Raw genomic sequence first — 21,099 nt, 5'->3', positions numbered from 1 at the left:
ATAGGCATTGTCATGCCCTCTTCACGACTGTCTTGGTGTGTTTGGACCATGATAGTTCGTTGGTGATGTGGACACCAAGGAACTTGAAGCTCTCAACCTGCTCCACTACAGCCCCGTCGATGAGAATGGGGGCGTGCTCAGCCCTCCTTTACCTGTAGTCCACAATCATCTCCTTTGTCTTGATCACGTTGAGCGAGAGGTTGTTATCCTGGCACCACACTGCCAGGTCTCTGACCTCCTCCCTATATGCTGTCTCATCGTTGTCGGTGATCAGGCCTACCACTGTTGTGTCTTCGGCAAACGTAATGATGGTGTTGGAGTCATGCTTGGTCATGTAGTCATGGGTGAACAGGGAGTACAGTAGGGGACTGAGCACACACCTCTGAGGGGCCCCTGTGTTGAGGATTAGCGTGGCAGATGTGTTGTTACCTACCCTTACCACCTGGGGGCAGCCCGTCAAGAAGTCCAGGATCCAGTTTCAGAGGAAGGTGTTTAGTCCCAGGGTCCTTAGCTTAGTGATGAGCTTTGAGGGCACTATGGTGTTGAACGCTGAGCTGTAGTCAATGAACAGCATTCTCACATAGGTGTTCCTTTTGTCCAGGTGTGAAAGGGCAGTGTGGAGTGCAATAGAGATTGTGTCATCTGTGGATCTGTTGGGGCTATATGCAAATTGGAGTGGGTCTAGGGTCTCTGGGATGATGGTGTTGATGTGAGCCATAAACAACCTTTCAAAGCACTTCATGGCTACAGACGTGAGTGCTACAGGTCCGTAGTCATTTAGGCAGGTTACCTTGGTGTTCTTGTCGACAGGGACTATGGTGGTCTGCTTGAAACATGTTGGTATTACAGACTCAGTCAGGGAGAGGTTGAAAATGTCAGTGAAGACACTTGCCAGTTGGTCAGCGCATGCTCTGGGTACACGTCCTGGGAATCCGTCTGGCCCCACGGCCTTGTGAATGTTGACCTGTTTAAAGGTCTTACTCACATCGGCTACGGAGAGCGTGATCACACAGTCGTCCGGAACAGCTGGTGCTCTCATGCATGCTTCAGTGTTGCTTGCCTCGAAGCGTGCATAGAAGTCATTAAGCCCATCTTGTAGGATCGTGTCACTGGGCAGCTCATGGCTGTGCTTCCCTTTGTAGTCCGTAATAGTTTGCAAGCCCTGCCACATCCACATTGCGGTATTTCTTGCTCCTTAGAAGCAGCAGCTATAGATGTATTTCTGTGCTGATTCTAATAATGCATGCTTTATTTGTGTCTACTAAAAAGTGGAGGATGACCTGACTTTCTTTGGTCATAATTACCCGGCGGTGTTATGGATGCGTTATATAGGTTGGTCACGATATACCTTCAATGCCATGAGAATATGATTAGGGCAGGTCACCAACCCCGGGGCACGACACGCCCCCTTTCTCTGTCTGTTTCCTCGCGCCTCACAGAATGCGCAGAGCACTCAGAAATTAGAGCTTTGAATCTGTATCTCATTGTTGAACAAGTATATCTTATTAACAGTGTTATCTCAACAAAAATCACTTTTTGATGATATGTTCTTTGTTAAAAATCTCTGTTCTTTCTAACAATCACGTGGCATTAATAGGCCTACWTGCTGTTTAATTGGCCTGGCCTGCATCCTCATAATAGTATGTCGTTGGACAGCGTTTTCACTTTTCAGAAGACATTTACAAAAATAAAATACAATGGCTCACTGTCACTGATTCTTCGACGTGAGCATATAATGTTTAGTTCCCTTTGAATGATAAGGGTATCTGTGGTCCTTCAATAACACATTTAAAACAGAAAATAACAAGAGGAATTCTCCCCTCAAAACCTTTCACTTGAATCCAAAACTCAATTAACAATTATAAGATATTCACATAAAGTCATAATGAATCAATTTGATCATTAACAGCTCATTGACAAATCCTTATGTGTAGGTCGTAATTAAAGGCAATTTATATGAATATAAATAAATCATATTTGATTTATTGTAAAGCAATCCACCAATGTCACATGTCAATGTCACATGGGTGACTAAGATTGAAATGTAGGCCTATACTTGTAATCAACTCTACGGATCTTTTGGTTAGAGCCCGTTCAGGCCCAGGTGGATGTGTTTAATCTGCGTCCATGCTCTGCAGTTATTGACAAAACTGACACAATCTCATATTATTTCACAAGGCTTTTAAGCTTCACTGGTTTTGCTATTATAGTTACAATTTACTATATGTCATAATAAAAATAAAACAATACATATTTGAAAACTAAAATTGAGCTAAGGAAATAAAATATTTAACCTCGTAACCGCCCCTTGCACGTTTCCACTAGTTGACACTTCGGTTTTTAATTTTTCTAACCTCTGCTTGTACAACTATATCTATTTTATTTTGTACATGTTGTTGAGTTTATAATATGCGGACCCGCAGTGTACAGGCTATTTTTATTCGGCATAATGTGAGTCATTCAACTAAAATATTCGATGACCCCTCCATAGGCTTCTTATTTTTTAGTTGAAAAATTAAAGCGTAAGAAACCATCTCCAAATACTGAATCCAAGGAGGCGACGAGATAAGTTTAACTCATTGACGTGAGAAAAACATTTTATATCATATTTTATTTAAACTAATGTAAAATATCTTGATAAATGCAATATGGCCAAACATCAAGATATCTTTCTCTGTTCCAGACATGTTGAGTGAGGTAGGCCTGTCCAAAGCCTTATGTTTGTTTCCTGAGTAGAACGGTTAGAGTAAAGGTATTCAAGAGCGTCATTATACATCCATGATTATTACAGAAAAAGACTAACATCATGTTTTGGAAAGCTCTATTATTTTTAACCAGACTGAGTTTGGCAGTTGGCATCCATGTGTTTTTGTATCCTCGCATGGGCGCAAATCCGATGGCTGACATCTGGTTATGATACATTCAGATTTAGACCAAACACATTTCATCGTTAAATTACAATGATTTGAAGGAACATTTGAAATTGCTGAACATTTTAACAAGAGTTTCTAAACAGAAGCTTTAGAGTTTGATATTAAGACTTCATGCTTACCTTGATATATAAATCCAATCGATATTGGTTTGTCCAGAAATAGGACAATTAGAATAGGCTATAAAGGCCTCTCCCGTTTGGGGAATTATCTGTGAAACTATCAGGCAAGATGTCACCGAACAGCTAACAGCTGAAAGTCATATATCAAGTAAAAGGATATGAATGGATTGTTTTGAAATCGTCGCTGTTTGGGTGTGGACAGCATAGCCTACAGTTTGGGCTATAGGCTATGTTATCCTGGCTGTTTCTAATCATTGGAAATCGGTTTGGCATCAAACGACAGTTAGTGGTTATAATGCAGATTTATGCAGATTCTATTATTGACCGTCCGCTATTGACCGTCGGGCCAAATTTAGATTTATCTATGAACTCGCGGATGATTAATGGTCAGCGGAATCCCACGGACAAAAGTGGCCTAGTTAGAGGGAGCATAAGGCGCCGGACGGAGCCTGCTAGATGACAAAGTAAAAAAGTAACGAAAGATGTCCAGTGTCAAAAACGTTTTTTTCTGAGATGTGTGCCTAGCCCCCAGAGACAAAACATAAAAGGGTTAACCGGTTGTTTCTGAGTTAAAAATAAAATAAAGCAATTTCTCATAGCAATCGGTTATATTGTCCTAAAGAACAACAATAGCAATTTGCAATATTCAATTTTTAGCTGACATTTGGATATTGGCAAATATAATGAAGAAAAAAGTTGGGAGCCCTTGCACTGCCTGGGATGACCCCTGAGAGCCAGCCAGATGAGAGGTCATGATCTTTGACCTTTACCAGCTCCAGGTTGTCTTTCTCCTGTAGATGCACACATTGCAAACTAACTTGGTTTTTCGTACAGGAGACCGGGTCTCCAACCCGGATCTAGCGACTGTCAAGCCAACACCTTAACCGTTACGTCAAGAGGTCCGAACCTCTTGATGAGGTAGACATCGCTAGATGTTGGGTTAAGGTTGCTACCTTACCTCCTTCCTTCTGGAGAGCATGTCCTCACATCTCTCAGACTCTCTGATGGCCCCGCGGCTGCCATCCTACTTCTGACACCAATGTAGCGAATTCAGGCGGTATCCTTGACCGGGACTCAAATCTGGGTCCAGCGACTGTCAAGCCAACACCTTAAAAGTTACGCCAAGAGGTCCGAACCTCTTGATGAGGTCTCTAGGTGTTGGGTTAAGGTCACTACAATATCTATTATGTTGTGTTTGGGACAAGGTTCTGAATATCTATTATGTTGTGTTTGGGACAAGGTTTGGAATATTGTTGTGTTGTCTTTGGGACAAGGTTCTGAATATTGTTGTGTTGTCTTTGGGACAAGGTTCTGAATATTGAGAAGAAGAGAAAGATAGAGGGACAAGGGTTCCCTGATATATTGTTGTGTTGTCTTTGGGACAAGGTTCTGATTATTGTTGTGTTGTCTTTGGGACAAGGTTCTGAATATTGTTGTGTTGTCTTTGGGACAAGGTTCTGATTATTGTTTGACTACCAAACTAGCCCTCAATGCAACTGTCTCTTTCATGATCTATTCAGATAGTAGGCCTAATTAGTCCAAACATGATGGGCCTTCCTCAGGGTTGAAAAACTGATTTTCATTGAAGGGAAATAATATGCCCTGTCTTGAGAAATGGGCTATAAGGTCCAGACCAAAGTAAAAGTAAGCCTAGGACTAAAGTAAGCCTAGGACTAAAGTAAGCCTGGGACTAACGTAAACATAGGATTACTTCGTTAGGTTACCCTCCAACTTCTTCTGAGTGCAATGACGTCACGTCTATCAGTTCACCACCCCGAAAAGACCTTTGGAAATGGTGCAACAAAAGATGTAGTGCTCTATCCTGTAGCCTCACATGCTCAATCATGATTTAGACCTACTTGAGAATAAACTATGCCGATATATTTTTCCTGAATGAAAGATAGGACTACAGTAGCCTAAATGAAACGTAAATACGGTAGACGCGACACATTGTGAAACTATAGATGTTTTCACTTCTGTACGAGCAGTGAATGAACGCCGTGTTGACTGTCTTATTTCATTCCCTCTGCATGCAGTGTCAGCTGATCGCGTCACGTGATCCAGTGTCGTGGGTCATTCCTCTCTCAAAATGGAGTTGTCTGAGTCGGTGCAGAAAGGGCTGCAGTCTCTAGCAGACGCGACGTTTTTCGACATGAAAACCTTCTCAGTGTTGATAGAAGTGGCTTTTCGCAGTTTGCTATCAGCCCATGCAGATCGTAGTGTTCTCGGTAAGACCGCTCTGCTTTCCCTTGTTCCTGTCGCCTTTTGTGTCTGCTGCTTCCAGAGCTTCCGGTTTGTTCCCAGTTTGATTTGAAGGCTAGCATTATCGGCTTGAAAGCTAGCTTTATCGGAAAATCTCAATCTTGGAATGTACGATACAGTGTAACACCCATCGATCTGAAACGTATCAAGTGTTTGTATCCTTCATGTTTTAAGTGGTAGCGTAATCGGATACTTTGTAGCTAGTTATGGCCAGGAAATGTGACAATAGGCCTGCTGATAAGGCTAGTGAGGGTGCAAGCTTGGCTACCCTTCTAAAATGATGATTTTAGGAAGCAATCTGGAACCAAAAACTTGCAAATGGCATTGCTCCCAATTACGAAATTTGATATTTTTATGAAGTTGTATGTTTCTAGTTGTAGCCGAAAATAGTGAATTAATTGGGCTATAGAATTTATTGGACGTGTGTGTGTGTGTGTGTGTGTGTGTGTGTGTGTGTGTGTGTGTGTGTGTGTGTGTGTGNTGTGTGTGTGTGTGTGTGTGTGTGTGTGTGTGTGTGTGTGTGCGCTACAGAATGTTGCATGTTGTTAATTTGCATGATCAATTTGATCCCCTTTGGTTAAGTTTAGGTTACTGGAACTGGAGAATATACACTCTAATGATGATTAGGCTCACTATAATACGATACAACAGTTCACAGAGAATTTGGATACAGTTATTATAGATGTGATGTATAACTGGTAATTGATTTTCTCTGATCACAGATCAGCCTGAATTTAAACGTCTTGACCAGAAGTTGCTGAAACATTGTCATACTGCTGCCACGACCTGCATACTGGAGGGGGTTAAACAAAATGCTGACAAATCCACTATAAGGTAAAGCTTGGTCTGTCCTGTTATATTATTGTAAATGGAGGTTGACCTCTCTGAAGTTAGTGAATAATTAATCTTGACGGTACCCCAGAGCCTGGGGACAATGTTTGAGAAGAATAGACCTAGACCATATTTTACTGTCCACGCAATGTTGAGGGTTTACCTTTGGCTTGATAAAATGAAGCATGACAAAATGTGGAGCACTCTGCCATCAAGATTATTCCACTTCACTGCCTACAAATCAAATCAGTAGGTCTTGATCAGGAAAAAGACAGTGTGAGTTCATTATGATTACTGTATTGATAAAAAATGGAGCTAATTTTGTCATTACAGTGCGTGCCTGGAGGATGTTAGTTTTGATGCGGAGAGAACAGAAGTATTCTACACTACATACCAGGTGATAACTACCTTATTATGTTAATAGCATGTTGATACCTTCTTATTGCAAGGAAGTTAATTTAAAGTCCATTCCAGATCTRAACCCCAAACTGTCTTTTTTTGTGTGTTCTCCAGAAATATAAAAGTGATCTGGAAACTCTTTTGTCAAGGTGAGATTATGTCTGTATTTCCTCTAGGCCAATTTGAAATGCCATAATTCATGACTGGAATTATTGTGGCTGAAGCTTTGAGTGGACAAATCAACTTGATTTAAAAAATGAGATTTAAAAATAAAATACTATGTCTGTTTGTACAAAAATATTTCTGGGTCACCACAGTACAGATTGGTTTGTTTACTGTGGGCCCACATTCTAACACATCTCAGCAATGCAGACACAGTCGTATAGAAAATACTTTATCAGAGTTTGATTTGTGTTGTGTTGTTTTTATGGCTCATGGAACATGACTTTGGTGATGATGCAGTTTAGACTTCATTAACGTGCGTCTCTGTAGTACTATCAAATAGTATTGATCTCTTCCATTGACATTTTCCAGTTATATTATATATTTTGCCCAGTATCCCCATTCCTATCCCCATTGAAACATCATGCACAGCCTAAAAACAGAGGAGTGGACATTAAAACCATATAGAGGTTTTCATTGGATAAAAATGTGTTTGTTTAATGTTTGAGTCATAGAAGTTTTGGGGGTTTATTTCAAATGTATTGAACAGTTACATTTAGACACTGTGAAATCAGAAAATATAAATTCTACATTTTCATAAACCCAGATGAGTAAACTGAATAAGCTTGATTAGCATAGTTGCAATTAATGTGATTATTTTACAAAATGTTTAGTTAATTTAATAAAAAAGTTTATAGCTACTGAGCTGTCAGCACATTGACCATATCGCTTCAGTATTTTTATGCTTCACTTTCCTAGAGAGCAGCAAACTAGGCTATGGAACTAGCCTAACTCAGTTCACATTTATTTGTGACTTATATTTTCACATGATGCATGATCTCTTGATCGTTTAAGATTATTGAATTGCCCTGCAAATGTGACATGACAATTTGGTTCAAACAAATACTTTGAATCGGTTTATTTTCCTTGGAGAAAGTGCCGTTATTGTACGAGGAGCGTTTGTTTGTAGCGCATTGATATACGCTGCTTTTACATTGTAATTAAGCAAAACGAGTGGCCCCTTTGTCTTCATCCTGACAAACAAACTTCAGAAATCTGAAAACTGTTACTCTGGGCCTGTTCCCCATAGGGCTCCAGCAGTGATAAGACGTTTTTGATTTTTACACGTAATATCACTAACACTTGGAAAGACTCTGGTTTAAATAAACAAAAAATATGTTTCATTTAATAAGGCTACCGTTGAACAGCCTATAGATACATCTCTATTCATGGGATCATGAATGCATGCTCGTTGCCTTGTGAATATAATGTTTTAATATTGTATGTATCTGGGAGCCTAATTCAGTATTTTGGTTGTCATTTTAGTTTAGGGAGATGCCCACCTCATATCAATGACGTGTCCTGGCGTTTGGAGTACTGTATCAAGGTATTGGTTGGTGATAAACGGCAATACGATCAGATAATTATGGTTTATAAATCATATAGTGACTCGATAGACTTTGTTTCCATGACAGAACGGGCATGTGCATAAGGTCAACGAGCCGTCCTATCTGATTTCATTAAACGTTGAGGTATGTTCCTTTCCAGAACCCAATGATCTAAAACTGTTTGGTATATTAAACGTGTCATCATAACCGATGTTAGCCTATACTTTTACAGAATGCCAACAACGGAGGATCGTCGGAAGATGTACATTTTAGCTGCACGATGGAACAACTTCAGGTAGCTAATGTGTTGTTGCAGCCTAATATGGAATGTGGGTCTATCCATTAGTTGGTTAAGGTCATTTCACAGAAAGTCTGTGATAATGTTTGACATACAATTCTGAATGTGCTATTGATTTGAATAGACAACACTGTATTTTCCAATTCAGCATTCGGCTACTTTACAGATCTGTAGGCCTATATCATTAGCGTTTAGGTCCACGTCAATGAGCACAATCACACGGAGAGAAAAAAACGTTTCGGGTGCAGCCTGCAATTCAAATGATTATGAAACTTTTTCTTGAATAAGATGTCTTTCAACAATATGTATCTAGATGGGTGTCTTTCTACTAGATTTAGCAGAGATGTAAATCTTATCCTACAAAATAGCTGTATTTTAGTACATGTGCAGTAATCTAATTTCAAAATTGTTCTGGAGACGGTTCGATCCATCGGGTTTGACATTTTTTTCCCAATTTATTCTAAATATGCATCTATTTAACAGAAAAACAATGGTGATTTCAATTCTCATTTTTCAGTAATATCTCAAATTGTCGGTTGCCAAATCATCCATTTTCTGTGTGGATATTGATGGAAAGACTCAGCGGTTCAGCTTTTTTGACAGGGCATGCAGTGGTCTCAGGATTTCAAAGTTTAGCCTAGAAACCTATGCTTATCCTAAAAAAAAGTCTCAATTGTGGCATGTTCTTTAAACTTTTGCTTAATTGAGTTCGATGTAAGCCAAATCCCTTATATTTTGTATGTCTTCACTGCGACCTGAGGTTGTCTGCTTCAACATCTCATGCTTTGGCTTCTTCACTACACTTTAACCATGTAGCTAAAGCTTCTATCCAGAGTTAATTGTATTGAAACAGCCCCATAATGTATTTTGAAAAGAGTTTACTTTGTGCCAAGAGATAGGGAGTTTGTTAATGTGTCTGTTCGGAACACTCTGTTTTAACCCTCTGTTGGGTGAGGTGAACCTGAACGGTTGCATTCCATTTTAGTTGACGAACATTGTTATAATAATAATAAAAAATATATTTACTAATGAACGAAATGTACAGAGGCCTACTATGATGACTATTCAGTTATGAATTTAAAAGGAATCGACTCCCATCCTGCCAGGTTTTTAGCAGAACATTTCTTGGTAATCTGACTGACATGGAGTGACCGAGGCAAGGTTATAATTTATATTCAACATAGTTTCTCCAGTCAGTGAGGGAAACCATTAAATGGTTTGTGATTCAAACTCTCCCTCATTCACTGTTTTGTAGAGGACTGACTGTGTGACTTTGTTTTCAGGATTTGGTGGGAAAGATGAAAGACGCTGCCAAGAGTCTCGAGAAGGCTACGCAGTTGTAAACTTGCGTTGTGCTCGAAGCGCCCTGCAAGAACTGTGGACTCCGGTTTCTCACGTGACCCAATCTTCTCATCTGCTCCTCTCTTCTCAAAGCAATGAAGTTCAGCGATTTCAAGCGGTGTTGATATTATTTGTGTCCGCATTGTATTTTATACAAATTTATTTCATAAGTATATATACTGTTGGTTGTCCGTTCTGCAAAGGTGTATTGTTATCAATAAATACGTTCAATGAAATGCATGGTTGTTTTTTTTTCTGGGAACTTGCAGGCTGAAGAGGAGAGGAGCCAAATTATATTAAAGTAGGTTATATAGTCCAAGACACATACTTCATATCATCTCTAGATCTGTAGTCTATGTAGAGAACGCTTTCTGCCTGATATGAGCTTGTAGGTATTTTGGAAAGAGACTTTGCCAAAGGAGGATTTGTGCCACATGACGACGAGAGCTGAAGGGGACAGGTATTTGTATCAAACAAATAATCCAAATTGGAGAGAACCTCGTGTCAATGGTGAGGATGTCGTTACATATCTAGTTTATAAACTGGTGTCAATGCACCGTGGCAGTCATAATGGCTCGCCAAAGGGAACTGCACAGTCTACAGTTTATGGTTCAGAGCCTCGTCCTATAGCCGAGCTATTGTAGCCTACAATACTTCAAATTCTTAAACATTGGAAGATGCCCCTCTTTTCAGGTCGATCCTAAATTAGTACGCTATGGGGTCGTCGGTTACGGAATATAAACACAGTAGCTAAATATTTCTATCGGCTCTGGTAATGAATGGTATGTTGGCAAAGGTATCCAACGCATTTATGACAAAGACGCATTTTGCCAAGCTCATTCTTTTGGAAATGGACATGGGGGAGGCACAGAATAGAAACGGGAGTTGGAAAAACGCACTATTGTTTAGAAAACATCGGTGTTGTATGTTGTAGCTTTAAGTGCCACTAAAACGTTCAAAGCAAATGACCCAATCAGTCAACATGATGGGCTTTGGATAACCTAGATATTCTTTGTGTCATTTTACAAAGCATCATGAATTGGCGAGCCTTCCGAATACACCGACACTAATTTCCATGCCACCCTTAAGGAATGATAGCACGTGACCAGAGCGGGGCGGTCGAACTACAAGCCATTTTGGGGACGGTGTCAGTTTCTACGGAGCCACACTGCTGCATTTTTCAAAGAGCCGATTTTGGAGGCAAAGTAATCAGGAACGCACACACACCATTCGGAACGCACAGCCAAAAGTCTGGAATCTTCGACAACGGAGGACACTTTACGCACCTAAAGTGCACAGCGGGAGAAAAATACGAATTTTACGCATCTGAAATGAGCCCCGGGTTGCCTTGCACTCTCCGCAATTGACAGCGTCTGCAGCTCGTTCGTTTCAAGATGGCGGCTGAGCTCGAATTAATTTACTGCTGATCGCCTCCTAACTTTCATTGTCTCTCCGTCTCCAGTCTCGCAGATCGCCAGCCGAGTCTCTAGGTATGTATTATTCGATATATATTCTTACCAACGGACGAATAACGAGTGGGTTTTCGGCGTTTAATTGTGTTTTTCTGCGGGTTTAAATGGGGTTCCAGAAGGTGGTGGATGTGAGGCTTTGACGGTGTCTCGCGCACACGGACGTGGAGCTCTGTCCTGGCACTGCTTTTTAAATTTGGTTCCCTTCACGCGTACGTCTTGGTTTTGTGTTCAATAAACCAGCGCACCACATGACGTAGTATTTTATGTAATGATCTGTTATGCGTGTCCATGGAGAGTGTTTCTGTGACATTTGTTAGATTTCCACAAAGTCGGTGATCTCAATCGAACAGGACGGAGATGGGTGAGGTGTTTACGGCAGCACACAGTTCAATGGTTCTCCTGGTTGGTTTGGTTCCATATACTGTCCCCATTTTATAGAAATATGATCCTTTGGATGTTGGGGACAGATCAGTGTGTTTGCATTACGCCCACGTCGCTAAGTGTTGTTTTTATGAACTTAACTTCCCTCTTGGTGAACGGGTCCTCAGTAGCCTATATGGTGGAGGGTAAACCATTTCAATTATTAATGAAAATATCGTCACCAACAGTTGTAAAATATGGATTTGAACGTACACACGCAAGCTGAGTGCATAACGATGTTGACGCACATGAATCATGCATTAAACCAATTTTAGGATTTTTCTTACGTTGGCTACAAAAGTCCATTGATTGATTGAGTACAAGGGTCTTGTCAAGTAGCTTACCATCTTGAAATGATCTGTAAAATTCAGATAGGCCTATTTACTATTGAGTTTCGTCACGACTTGTTACCATCCGTAGCCTCCTTGATGTTGTATTGAGCCTTCATCAGCCAACATGAGTTTAGAGGATTTTAGTTTTTTCCTCTGTTGAAACCATCACTCTGGACGCTWTTTGTTAACTCACAGTAAAGCATAKCATGTTTTATAAAGTGGGAACATGCATAACAAATTAACCCTGCAAAGATCAGACATGTCAGACTAAGAACGTTTTACACAGTGCTAYAACATTTTCTTGCTGGATTGGTTTGATATACTATGTGTTTGCATGGATCGATGGCGTCTGCTACGTGTATGCCTTGCGTCGTAATAACATAGGTATGAGCAGGTTATCAACCTGCACATGCTGAGTGGGAGATGATCTGTCATGTGGAAGGGTACTGTTTGGTACTGAATATATATATATCCTAACGTTGTTTGACAGTTGACAACCTACCAATAGAGGATTTATGTTGGCATGAGGTTGCCAACGTCGGTGCTTGTATACTATTGTTGTGGCCTGATTTATGTTGATACAATGTTTCTGTTTGTGATACTTGTTGAAGTACAACTTTGACGCCCAGCCKAAAAAATTGAGATTTCGAAGTTGACTTATTGATCAATTCTATAAAGTGAGGCCTCGTCTTTCCCATAGCGAAATTAATACCTGAAAATGGTGACGCAAATCCAGCTGCTGATGAATATAGATTCGGGTTCCATCCAAAACATGTCGAGAATGGTGCAGGATATTATATATAGACCAAAACAGTCAGCACTCGAGGACGAGMAGAAAGGTGCTATACTGTATTATCTGTATTGATTTTGCATTACCAGAGAATAAATTGTGTATATTGTGTTTAGATTATACATGGGTGATGCTCCACTTTTCCTTAATTTTTTTGGGGGGAGACAAAAACCTGCCTATCCTACATACCAATTTCAGCCATTCCTTTTATACCTAGAGAGAAACCCAGAGTCGCGCCATGCAACACACAGTTCGTGCATGACCCAATGTGCTAGAATGCAATTGGGATCCAATCTTGCCAACATTGTTATTGATAATACCGCTGTTTTATGAGTCTCAACTAAAATGTATTTGGAAATACATTTTATGATACTTTTTCCTCTAGTGCTTTATTGATGTTTTAGAGTTGTGTCCTGTGTTGTTCCATAGTGATGCTTGCAGAGGAAGTTACAATATGCATGTTACTGCATGGCAGCATTTACTTTACAAAGGCTCTGCTATGACCAGTGCCAGTTGTGCAAACATCAGCTAGTTAATCGATTGATGGCGTAACAGGCTAGCTGTTTGCGATGCACACGATGCGTGACAGCCACTGTAATGACAGCCACTGTGATGGCAATGTGGGATCCTCCGCTGGGTTTCATTCAAATAAATGTTTTTAATGACAGGAAGAGCTGGGGTATTCCACAACAGTGGAGTCCATATCGGTATTTTTATTTATCTATTTTTCTCAATCTATTTGACATAAGTTGCATCCTTATAAAATGACGAGCCCGGTATTTTTTTTTTTCACCATACACGCAGAATCGTTCCAATTTATATAGCGCGAGCGTGCTGTTATGCATGACCAGCAGTGCACATGTGACTATGTTTCTTGTTTGGTCGTGAGTTTTATTCCTTGTGCCAGGAAGCCAAAAGCTTCTGCCACACAGAATCAGTCCATTTTCCCCATGTTTTGACTGAAGGCTCAGACAGACGCAGACCCATAGTCGTTCAATTGGCACCGCAGTCACCATGTTGCAGAAGAAAAGCTAGTCGCCTATTAACCCCACCAAAGAATGTCTACAAAAAATATTGTGGAACTTATTTAAAAAATGTCCCTCCCTCCAAACAGTGTTTTCTGAAACCTTTTCCTACACCACATTGCCGTTACCTGCTGGCTTTTTGAATCTGGCCGTTATATGGCACTTAATTCGTGATCCATGTGGTGTTGGCTGATCAGTGGCGAGGTTTCTCTGGGGCTTCAACTTCATACGGGCAGAGAAAATACTTGGTCAATGTAATCTTAAGGTCGAGCCATGTTGTTATTGCACTGTGCCGCGCGCCCAGGCAGACTGCAGGATGCACACGGAAACGACACAAGCAACGGAAAACATGTTTATCCAAACTAATGCGTAAGGCATGGGGATACGATTGGCTACCAGGAATTAGGAACAGAATGTAACATGCGTCGGTGTGGAAATTGTTCCCCCTTGTCGGGAATCGCACTAATATATTCTAGCGAGGCGTTCTTTACAAAATGGCAGCCATGGTGTGGGGACTGACTGTACTCGCTTCGCGAGGGAAGGACGGATATTTCTTTTCATAGCCTATTATTCGTCGTCACATTAGCATCAACGCGAGCGGTGATCAGTCTCCGAGCGAAGCAAGTCTCTCGGTATTGGTCACTGGCAAGATGCCAAGTAGTGCAACCTAAGTTGCCATAGAAACGGTAAGAATTTCTATGTGTGGTTACACCTGACACGGAGTGAATTACGGTCTGCCGCATCCTCAAAGGTTAAAGGATTCATTGAAGAATATCGTATTCAATGTTGCAACTGGCCGGAATGATGTTTTCCATTTATCATCGGGTTCCAATAGGCTAATAGAACGTTAGAACCCCTGTGCCTTGGCTCTTCTATACGGAATCGCGTTAGAATAGACGAGCTGATGTAGGTTGGCTACGTGAGTCTATACAGCGTTTCTTCGTGTGTAGGATTATATGAGATCCGTTGAGCGACCAAAGGACCGCCGTTCTCCCATATCTATCTATAGAGGAGCGCTGTACAGTATATATGAACAATCCCAATGAAAGGATGGATTTATGATAACGCAGTGCCCTCAACAAATCCACACGGATCGACTCCCACCAATTGCTACCTATCAATCAAGCTCTAGGTCAGCGTCTCAAAAACGCCCAACCTCTTCCCAGTTTATTATAGGCTACTATTAGCATAACGTATGGTGTTTCTCTACCAGTAGAACAACAAAACATCCTTCCAAATGGTTTAATGAACGACCGCTTGATCAAGCTGTGAAAGAACTGCAGTCCCGATCGATAGGCATTTATTGTTGCCGTCTGTTTACATTTTTTTTTTTAAGTAGCCTCAATTTATAAAATCTTTATTATAGATATAGGATACCCGTTCCTGTTAGACTGTGACTCTGTTCCTCTCCCTCGCAGGTCTCTTCCTTCCATGACGATGCATCGAACGACCAGAATTAAGATAACTGAGCTGAACCCCCACCTCATGTGTGTGCTGTGCGGTGGATACTTTATCGATGCCACCACAATTATAGAATGTCTTCATTCATGTGAGTGACACAGGCTGAATACAGACACGGGAATTGGACCAGTCATGAAATGACGGTTGTAAATTCACACTATAGTTTATTAGTATTTATATTTCACTCTTACTTTCTCTTCTCATGAATGCATTGGTTCTGTACTATTTATGTCAGATTCACTAGATGCAACAAAGTAAAAAAAAAAATATGTGTGGCAATGAACAACTCTTCAATCTGAGATCTTAAGTGTCAGTTGCATTATTCATACCATATTTGGACTGTAGTGTGTTAGTGTAACAGAGTGTTATCCACTGAGAAACTAATCCATATGTTTTTTAAACTTGTGTTTCAGTCTGCAAGATGTGCATTGTACGCTATCTGGAGACCAGCAAGTATTGCCCGATCTGTGATGTGCCAGTGCACAAAACCAAACCTCTGCTCAATATAAGGTAATGCATCACTTTGTTTCTTGGGAAAAACATTTTTATATTTAGCCGTACAATGTTTTGTCACATTTCTGCTGTTTGTTGCTATTATCCACCCAATGCAGTTAGATGTCATCAAAAGGATTGGTCTATTTCCATTAACTTTGGTAGGCTACTTTCTCGACATCTTTCAATTTATTAAAACCTCATAGCATGCAATGAGTTCTGGGTCAATATGACTGAGTATGAAAACTCTTTTCAAGGTCTGACAAAACCCTACAAGACATTGTCTACAAGCTGGTCCCTGGTCTCTTCAAAAGTAAGTGGAATCCCTCATATCAGTAATGGCATTGTCTTGTTCTCAGTGATGTCATCTGTATGTCCTGAATGGTTGATTATCCTGTTTAAAATCGGAGCTGCTGTCTCCCCTTGCTTGTCTCCCGTGGAAAATAGATTAAAACCCATCTACGGACAGATGCTGAAATGGGTGCTATTTAGCTAAAGCATTGACGGTGCAATGCATCAGACTGTGTTTTTAATCCCTATTCAAATAAACATTTGTGACAGAGAGTTTTTTTTTTCTCTTCCATTAGATGAGATGAAGAGAAGGAGAGACTTTTACGCAGCACACCCTTCTGTAGATGGTGAGTCTCTATTGGAAAAGGTGCAGAACTTTTCTTTCTGAGGTCAGCCAGGGTGCAAGTCCACTGGAGTTGTACCAAGTTAATTCATGTGTATATATATATATATATATATATATAAAACTACTTCATGAGAATAGCATATTATATATATATATATATATATATATATATATATATAATATGCTATTCTCATGAAGTAGTTTTATTTCTAACCAAAAAGGTTGAATAAGCTGTATTTATTTCCTGCTCCAGTAAGATTGTCCTCAAACTTCAATATATTATTAGCTGATAGTGACTAGGATTTCTGAGATCACGGTTTTCACAGTTTCTGGGAAAACTCTTCCAACTTGTTGATTTTGTGTGTGTGTGTGTGTGTGTGTGTGTGTGTGTGTGTGTGTGTGTGTGTGTGTGTGTGTGTGTGTGTGTGTGTGTGTAGCGACGACAAGGTCTAATGAGGATCGAGGGGAGGTGGCGGACGAGGACAAGAGAATCATCACAGACGATGAGATCATCAGCCTGTCCATTGAGTTCTTCGACCACAACAAGTACGTCAACAACATGCACTTACAGCCAGGCTTTTTGGAAATCATCCCATATACTTGAAAATGTCTAGGTGAATACTTATGGTTATTATAGTTCAGTGTGCAAAACTGATTAGCTCAGTTGTGTTAGTGTGTCTATTATTTAGTGTACATGAACGTCTTCCTTTCTAGAATACTTTTAATCTTGACTTTGGTTTTAGCAGTGTATTGTCATTTTTTTTTAAAGTTACATTTCAAACCATGAAGATCTTGAGGTCATTATCAAGATGTTTTCTAACACAACACATTGTTTTTCTCAGGGCTAAAAAGACCAGCGTGGCTGAGGACAAACAGTCTAAAGAACAGGTAGGCTGTCTACTGCTGAAGCTCAGGAGCGTTCCGCTGTCAGATAGTTCTGACACTCTGTTGTTGCACAGAGCCTATTGATTGGTTTCTGATATAGAGTTGTTCTTAAATCTGGGCCCTTAAAGAGCTTGTCTTCAAATCTCACTGCATGTCTCATGTCTATTTTCTATGATGGAACTGGACATTATTAATACTTTAAAGTAGAAAACAAAAGGTAGTGTGTAGTGAAGTCTCCCTCAAATCCAATTGTCTTTAGAAACTATCTACATTCTCAGGAAATCTGTGTGTCCTCCTCCAGGTCAATAATAAGAGGTATCTGCAGTGTCCTGCAGCCATGACCATCATGCACCTGAGAAAGTTCCTCCGCAGTAAGATGGACATTCCTTGTACCTATCAGGTAAAGATTTATACATTTTATTTGAAATTTGTTTGGCTTTTTAAAATAACACAGCCACATCTCTTGCATCACTTTTTATTTTATTAAAACATTTTTTATAAATAAGATGTATTAAGAAACATTAGTACAAATCACTGCAGGATGATTTGACAATATATATTATATCGGAGGACAATGGAAGTTGAATAGAAAAAAATACTTCTTAGCCTATTTGATCAAATAATTGTGTAATTTCTACAATGTAGGTTGAAGTGATGTATGAAGACGAGCCACTGAAAGATTACTACACATTAATGGACGTAGCCTACATCTACACCTGGAGAAGGGTAAGAAACATAACATTAATGGACGTAGCCTACATCTACACCTGGAGAAGGTAAGAAACATAACATTAATGGACGTAGCCTACATCTACACCTGGAGAAGGGTAAGAAACATAACATTAATGGACGTAGCCTACATCTACACCTGGAGAAGGGTAAGAAACATAACATTAATGGACGTAGCCTACATCTACACCTGGAGAAGGGTAAGAAACAAACATTAATGGACGTAGCCTACATCTACACCTGGAGAAGGGTAAGAAACATAACATTATGGACGTAGCCTACATCTACACCTGGAGAAGGGTAAGAAACATAACATTAATGGACGTAGCCTACATCTACACCTGGAGAAGGGTAAGAAACATAACATTAAAGGACGTAGCCTACATCTACACCTGGAGAAGGGTAAGAAACATAACATTAATGGACGTAGCCTACATCTACACCTGGAGAAGGGTAAGAAAACATAACATTAATGGACGTAGCCTACATCTACACTGGAGAAGGGTAAAAAATAACATGTAAAGGACGTAGCCTACATCTACACTTGGAGAAGGGTAAGAAACATAACATTAATGGACGTAGCCTACATCTACACTTGGAGAAGGGTAAGGAACATAACATTAAAGGGGACATTTATACAAAATATTTGAAAAAGGTTTTGATTTTGAGCATAAAGTTATTTACAATTTAACAATGAAAAATGTGAACTCCCAACAAGGAAGGTATGCCAACCTAATTCCCCCCCCACACACACACACAGTCCAGTGGAGACATTTATTATTTAAGAGGTGTATTGAATTCAAATTTCAAAAGATTTAATTGCTGTTTGTATTTAAAGGCTATGTTTCTTTTTTTACCAAGCTGGATGATTTAGTTTTTTTAGTAAATAATTATGTAGACAAATTATTATTTCAACCTTTTGCCCTGTGATATTTGCATGGCCTATAGGCCTACTTTGGAGTGTGGAATGTATGAAAGTTCACTATTCAAAGTTCAAATGCTTTATTTCCCATGAAAGGAAACATTTGAGAATTGCAAGCATTGATTTTCGAGCCAAATTAGGTCTAAATATTACAACTATTTTTCAGAATGGCCCTTTGCCGTTGAAGTACGGCGTCAGACTGAGCTGTAAGAAGATGAAGATGAGTCATCCGCAGCAGGAGGGCCAGAACAGCACCGGTCGYTCCGCTGAGAGCGACTCTGCCAGCGACAAAGCCTGCAGCCCTGCCGGCGTCCCCTCCACCTCCTCCTCCTTGCCCAGCCCTGGTACCCCGGTGCAGTCCCCACACATCCCCCACATCTCCAAACCCGTCAACGGCGCCTCCACCTCGGCCCCTGCCCCTACCAGACCATTCCCCTTCGGAAACAAACCGCGGAAGGCCTCGCTGAACGGTTCTTCTTTGTCCTCGGGACTGGCCTGAAAACCGGGCCAACAGCCAACGCCAGACCGCTCTGCTAATATCTTCATGCCAACGTAGTTCCATTGTTGTAGACGCTCTCTTTTTGTTATCGTCGTTATAAATATATGATATATGTTTACTGTAGTGGAAGTGAAGCATTTCTATAGGAACATAGCAGGGTGGGATGTTAAAGGAAAAATCCACTCTAACAATAGTTTTGTATTTTTTCCATTATTCCACTGTTGATACAGTCCAAACATATTTTGCATGTTTGCAGTCAAGTTTTCTAGATAAGATGTTCAAGAAGCGAAGTGTCACTTGCCACATCATCATGAGGATGTGACATTTTTCTTCTTGAAAATCCTATCTTGAACTTGACTACTGACATGCTAAATATTTTTGGACTGTATTAACAGTGGAATAGTGATGACAAAAATACCAAAAAAAWWWTTTTTTTGTGGATTTTTCCTTTAAGTTAGTGAAAGGGATGTTGACCACAGTGAAAATGTTAGACTGGTGGTGAATGGCAAATTAAAGTCCCCCAAAAGCTGCATTTTATTCCACAGATGTGACTGAAGATGGTCTTTTATATTATTTTATTTTAAAGTTTTTTTTCTTCAAATCAGAATGTGTGTTGATTCTATTTTAAGTGTGTATTTCAGCATGGTGATGAAACCTTGTAGGCTTTACTAATATTTGAAACGGTTGACTCTACATTGTTCTTTCGATTGGCTTTTGGAAAGCATTTCACAAAGAAATATTAATCGATATAATGTGTAAACAACTATTGTAGTGTTAGGCCCACGATTCTAGGGGAAAACATACGAAATATCTACTTAAATGTAGCCTGCAACGCTTTTATTAGGCTATACTCGAAATTGGAATTGAATTGCTTATAGCCTCAAACACCCTGAAGCCTTGCAGTCATCAAGCAGTTCAGAAAGTCCACACACACACATGTATATAGCGAAATATATGCATATTTAATCAGCGATTGTCAAATACTTTGACCTGAGCAGCCCCCCCCACCCTTCATTTCATGCTCGACGACAAATGTTTTGATGTCTCCTGTGTTCTTTGTATCTGTATCGCTCGATTATATGGACAACTATTGTATTGTTACTGTTGCACAGTATAAAAACATCTGAATAAATCCTTTTACACTTAAAGACGCTGGGCTGTTTTTATTTTGGGATATCTGGTGGTGTTTGTATGTGCCTTCTGTATGCATTTTTAAAATATCTGTCAAGGGCCTATTTGGACAAATTTCCCGAGATTTTAGTCTCTTTGAATGTTTTCATTTTGGTTTCATTCATGCATTGTTAAGTTAAATATCCGTTGTTTTGTTGTTCAAATAATACGAATTGGCAGACAAAGCAGACCACCAAGGACATTTTGAAAAGATGGACAGATGTCTCGTACTGGCGCAGCACTGATTTAATTGCATTCAAAAGAGACCACTACTCTCAAATATTCATGTTTTGTTTGTTTTGAATAGGCCCAGAATATCATTGACTAAGATATTTTCCATCGCGTTCAATATATGTAACATAAAAATTATTATAAAATGAATGGGTGAACGAAATTGCTGCGAGAAAGTTACATGTTTTCAGTGAAGGAAATCTACACATTTATTTAGGTGCATTTGAGACCGAAGTCATCTTTTTTTGTCAATTGCTTGTCGACCATCATGGAATAGAATACACAAATATTTCAGTACTCG

At 39.9% G+C, this 21,099-nt stretch overlaps 2 protein-coding genes across 5 annotated transcripts; both read left to right on the top strand.

Moving 5' to 3' along the window:
* The first annotated feature begins 5,105 nt into the window (after positions 1-5,105).
* Positions 5,106-9,969, top strand: LOC111958359 (COMM domain-containing protein 3). 2 transcript variants are annotated; one of them, XM_023979595.1, is made up of 8 exons: positions 5,106-5,280; positions 6,037-6,148; positions 6,479-6,542; positions 6,659-6,693; positions 8,033-8,093; positions 8,182-8,238; positions 8,312-8,389; positions 9,676-9,969. In XM_023979595.1, exons 1-8 carry the CDS (start codon positions 5,142-5,144, stop codon positions 9,733-9,735), a joined length of 606 nt encoding a protein of 201 aa, XP_023835363.1. In that variant the 5' UTR covers positions 5,106-5,141; the 3' UTR covers positions 9,736-9,969. The 2 variants fall into 2 exon arrangements, with proteins under 2 accessions (XP_023835363.1, XP_023835364.1); XM_023979596.2 differs by having other exon boundaries at positions 5,107-5,280; positions 8,327-8,389.
* An 877-nt stretch (positions 9,970-10,846) lies between these two features.
* Positions 10,847-20,545, top strand: LOC111958358 (polycomb complex protein BMI-1-A). 3 transcript variants are annotated; one of them, XM_023979592.2, is made up of 10 exons: positions 10,847-11,223; positions 15,191-15,321; positions 15,647-15,743; positions 15,983-16,038; positions 16,313-16,363; positions 16,800-16,908; positions 17,205-17,250; positions 17,549-17,647; positions 17,893-17,973; positions 19,065-20,545. In XM_023979592.2, exons 2-10 carry the CDS (start codon positions 15,204-15,206, stop codon positions 19,395-19,397), a joined length of 990 nt encoding a protein of 329 aa, XP_023835360.1. In that variant the 5' UTR covers positions 10,847-11,223; positions 15,191-15,203; the 3' UTR covers positions 19,398-20,545. The 3 variants fall into 3 exon arrangements, with proteins under 3 accessions (XP_023835360.1, XP_023835359.1, XP_023835361.1); XM_023979591.2 differs by lacking the exon at positions 10,847-11,223 and adding an exon at positions 14,014-14,141; XM_023979593.2 differs by lacking the exon at positions 10,847-11,223 and adding an exon at positions 14,153-14,458.
* The last annotated feature ends 554 nt before the right edge of the window (positions 20,546-21,099 follow it).

The sequence above is a fragment of the Salvelinus sp. IW2-2015 genome, linkage group LG34, assembly GCF_002910315.2.
Source record: "Salvelinus sp. IW2-2015 linkage group LG34, ASM291031v2, whole genome shotgun sequence".
NCBI lineage: Eukaryota > Metazoa > Chordata > Actinopteri > Salmoniformes > Salmonidae > Salvelinus > Salvelinus sp. IW2-2015.
The sequence above is the reverse complement of the archived record's forward strand: the minus strand, read 5'-3'. Positions and strand labels throughout refer to the sequence as shown.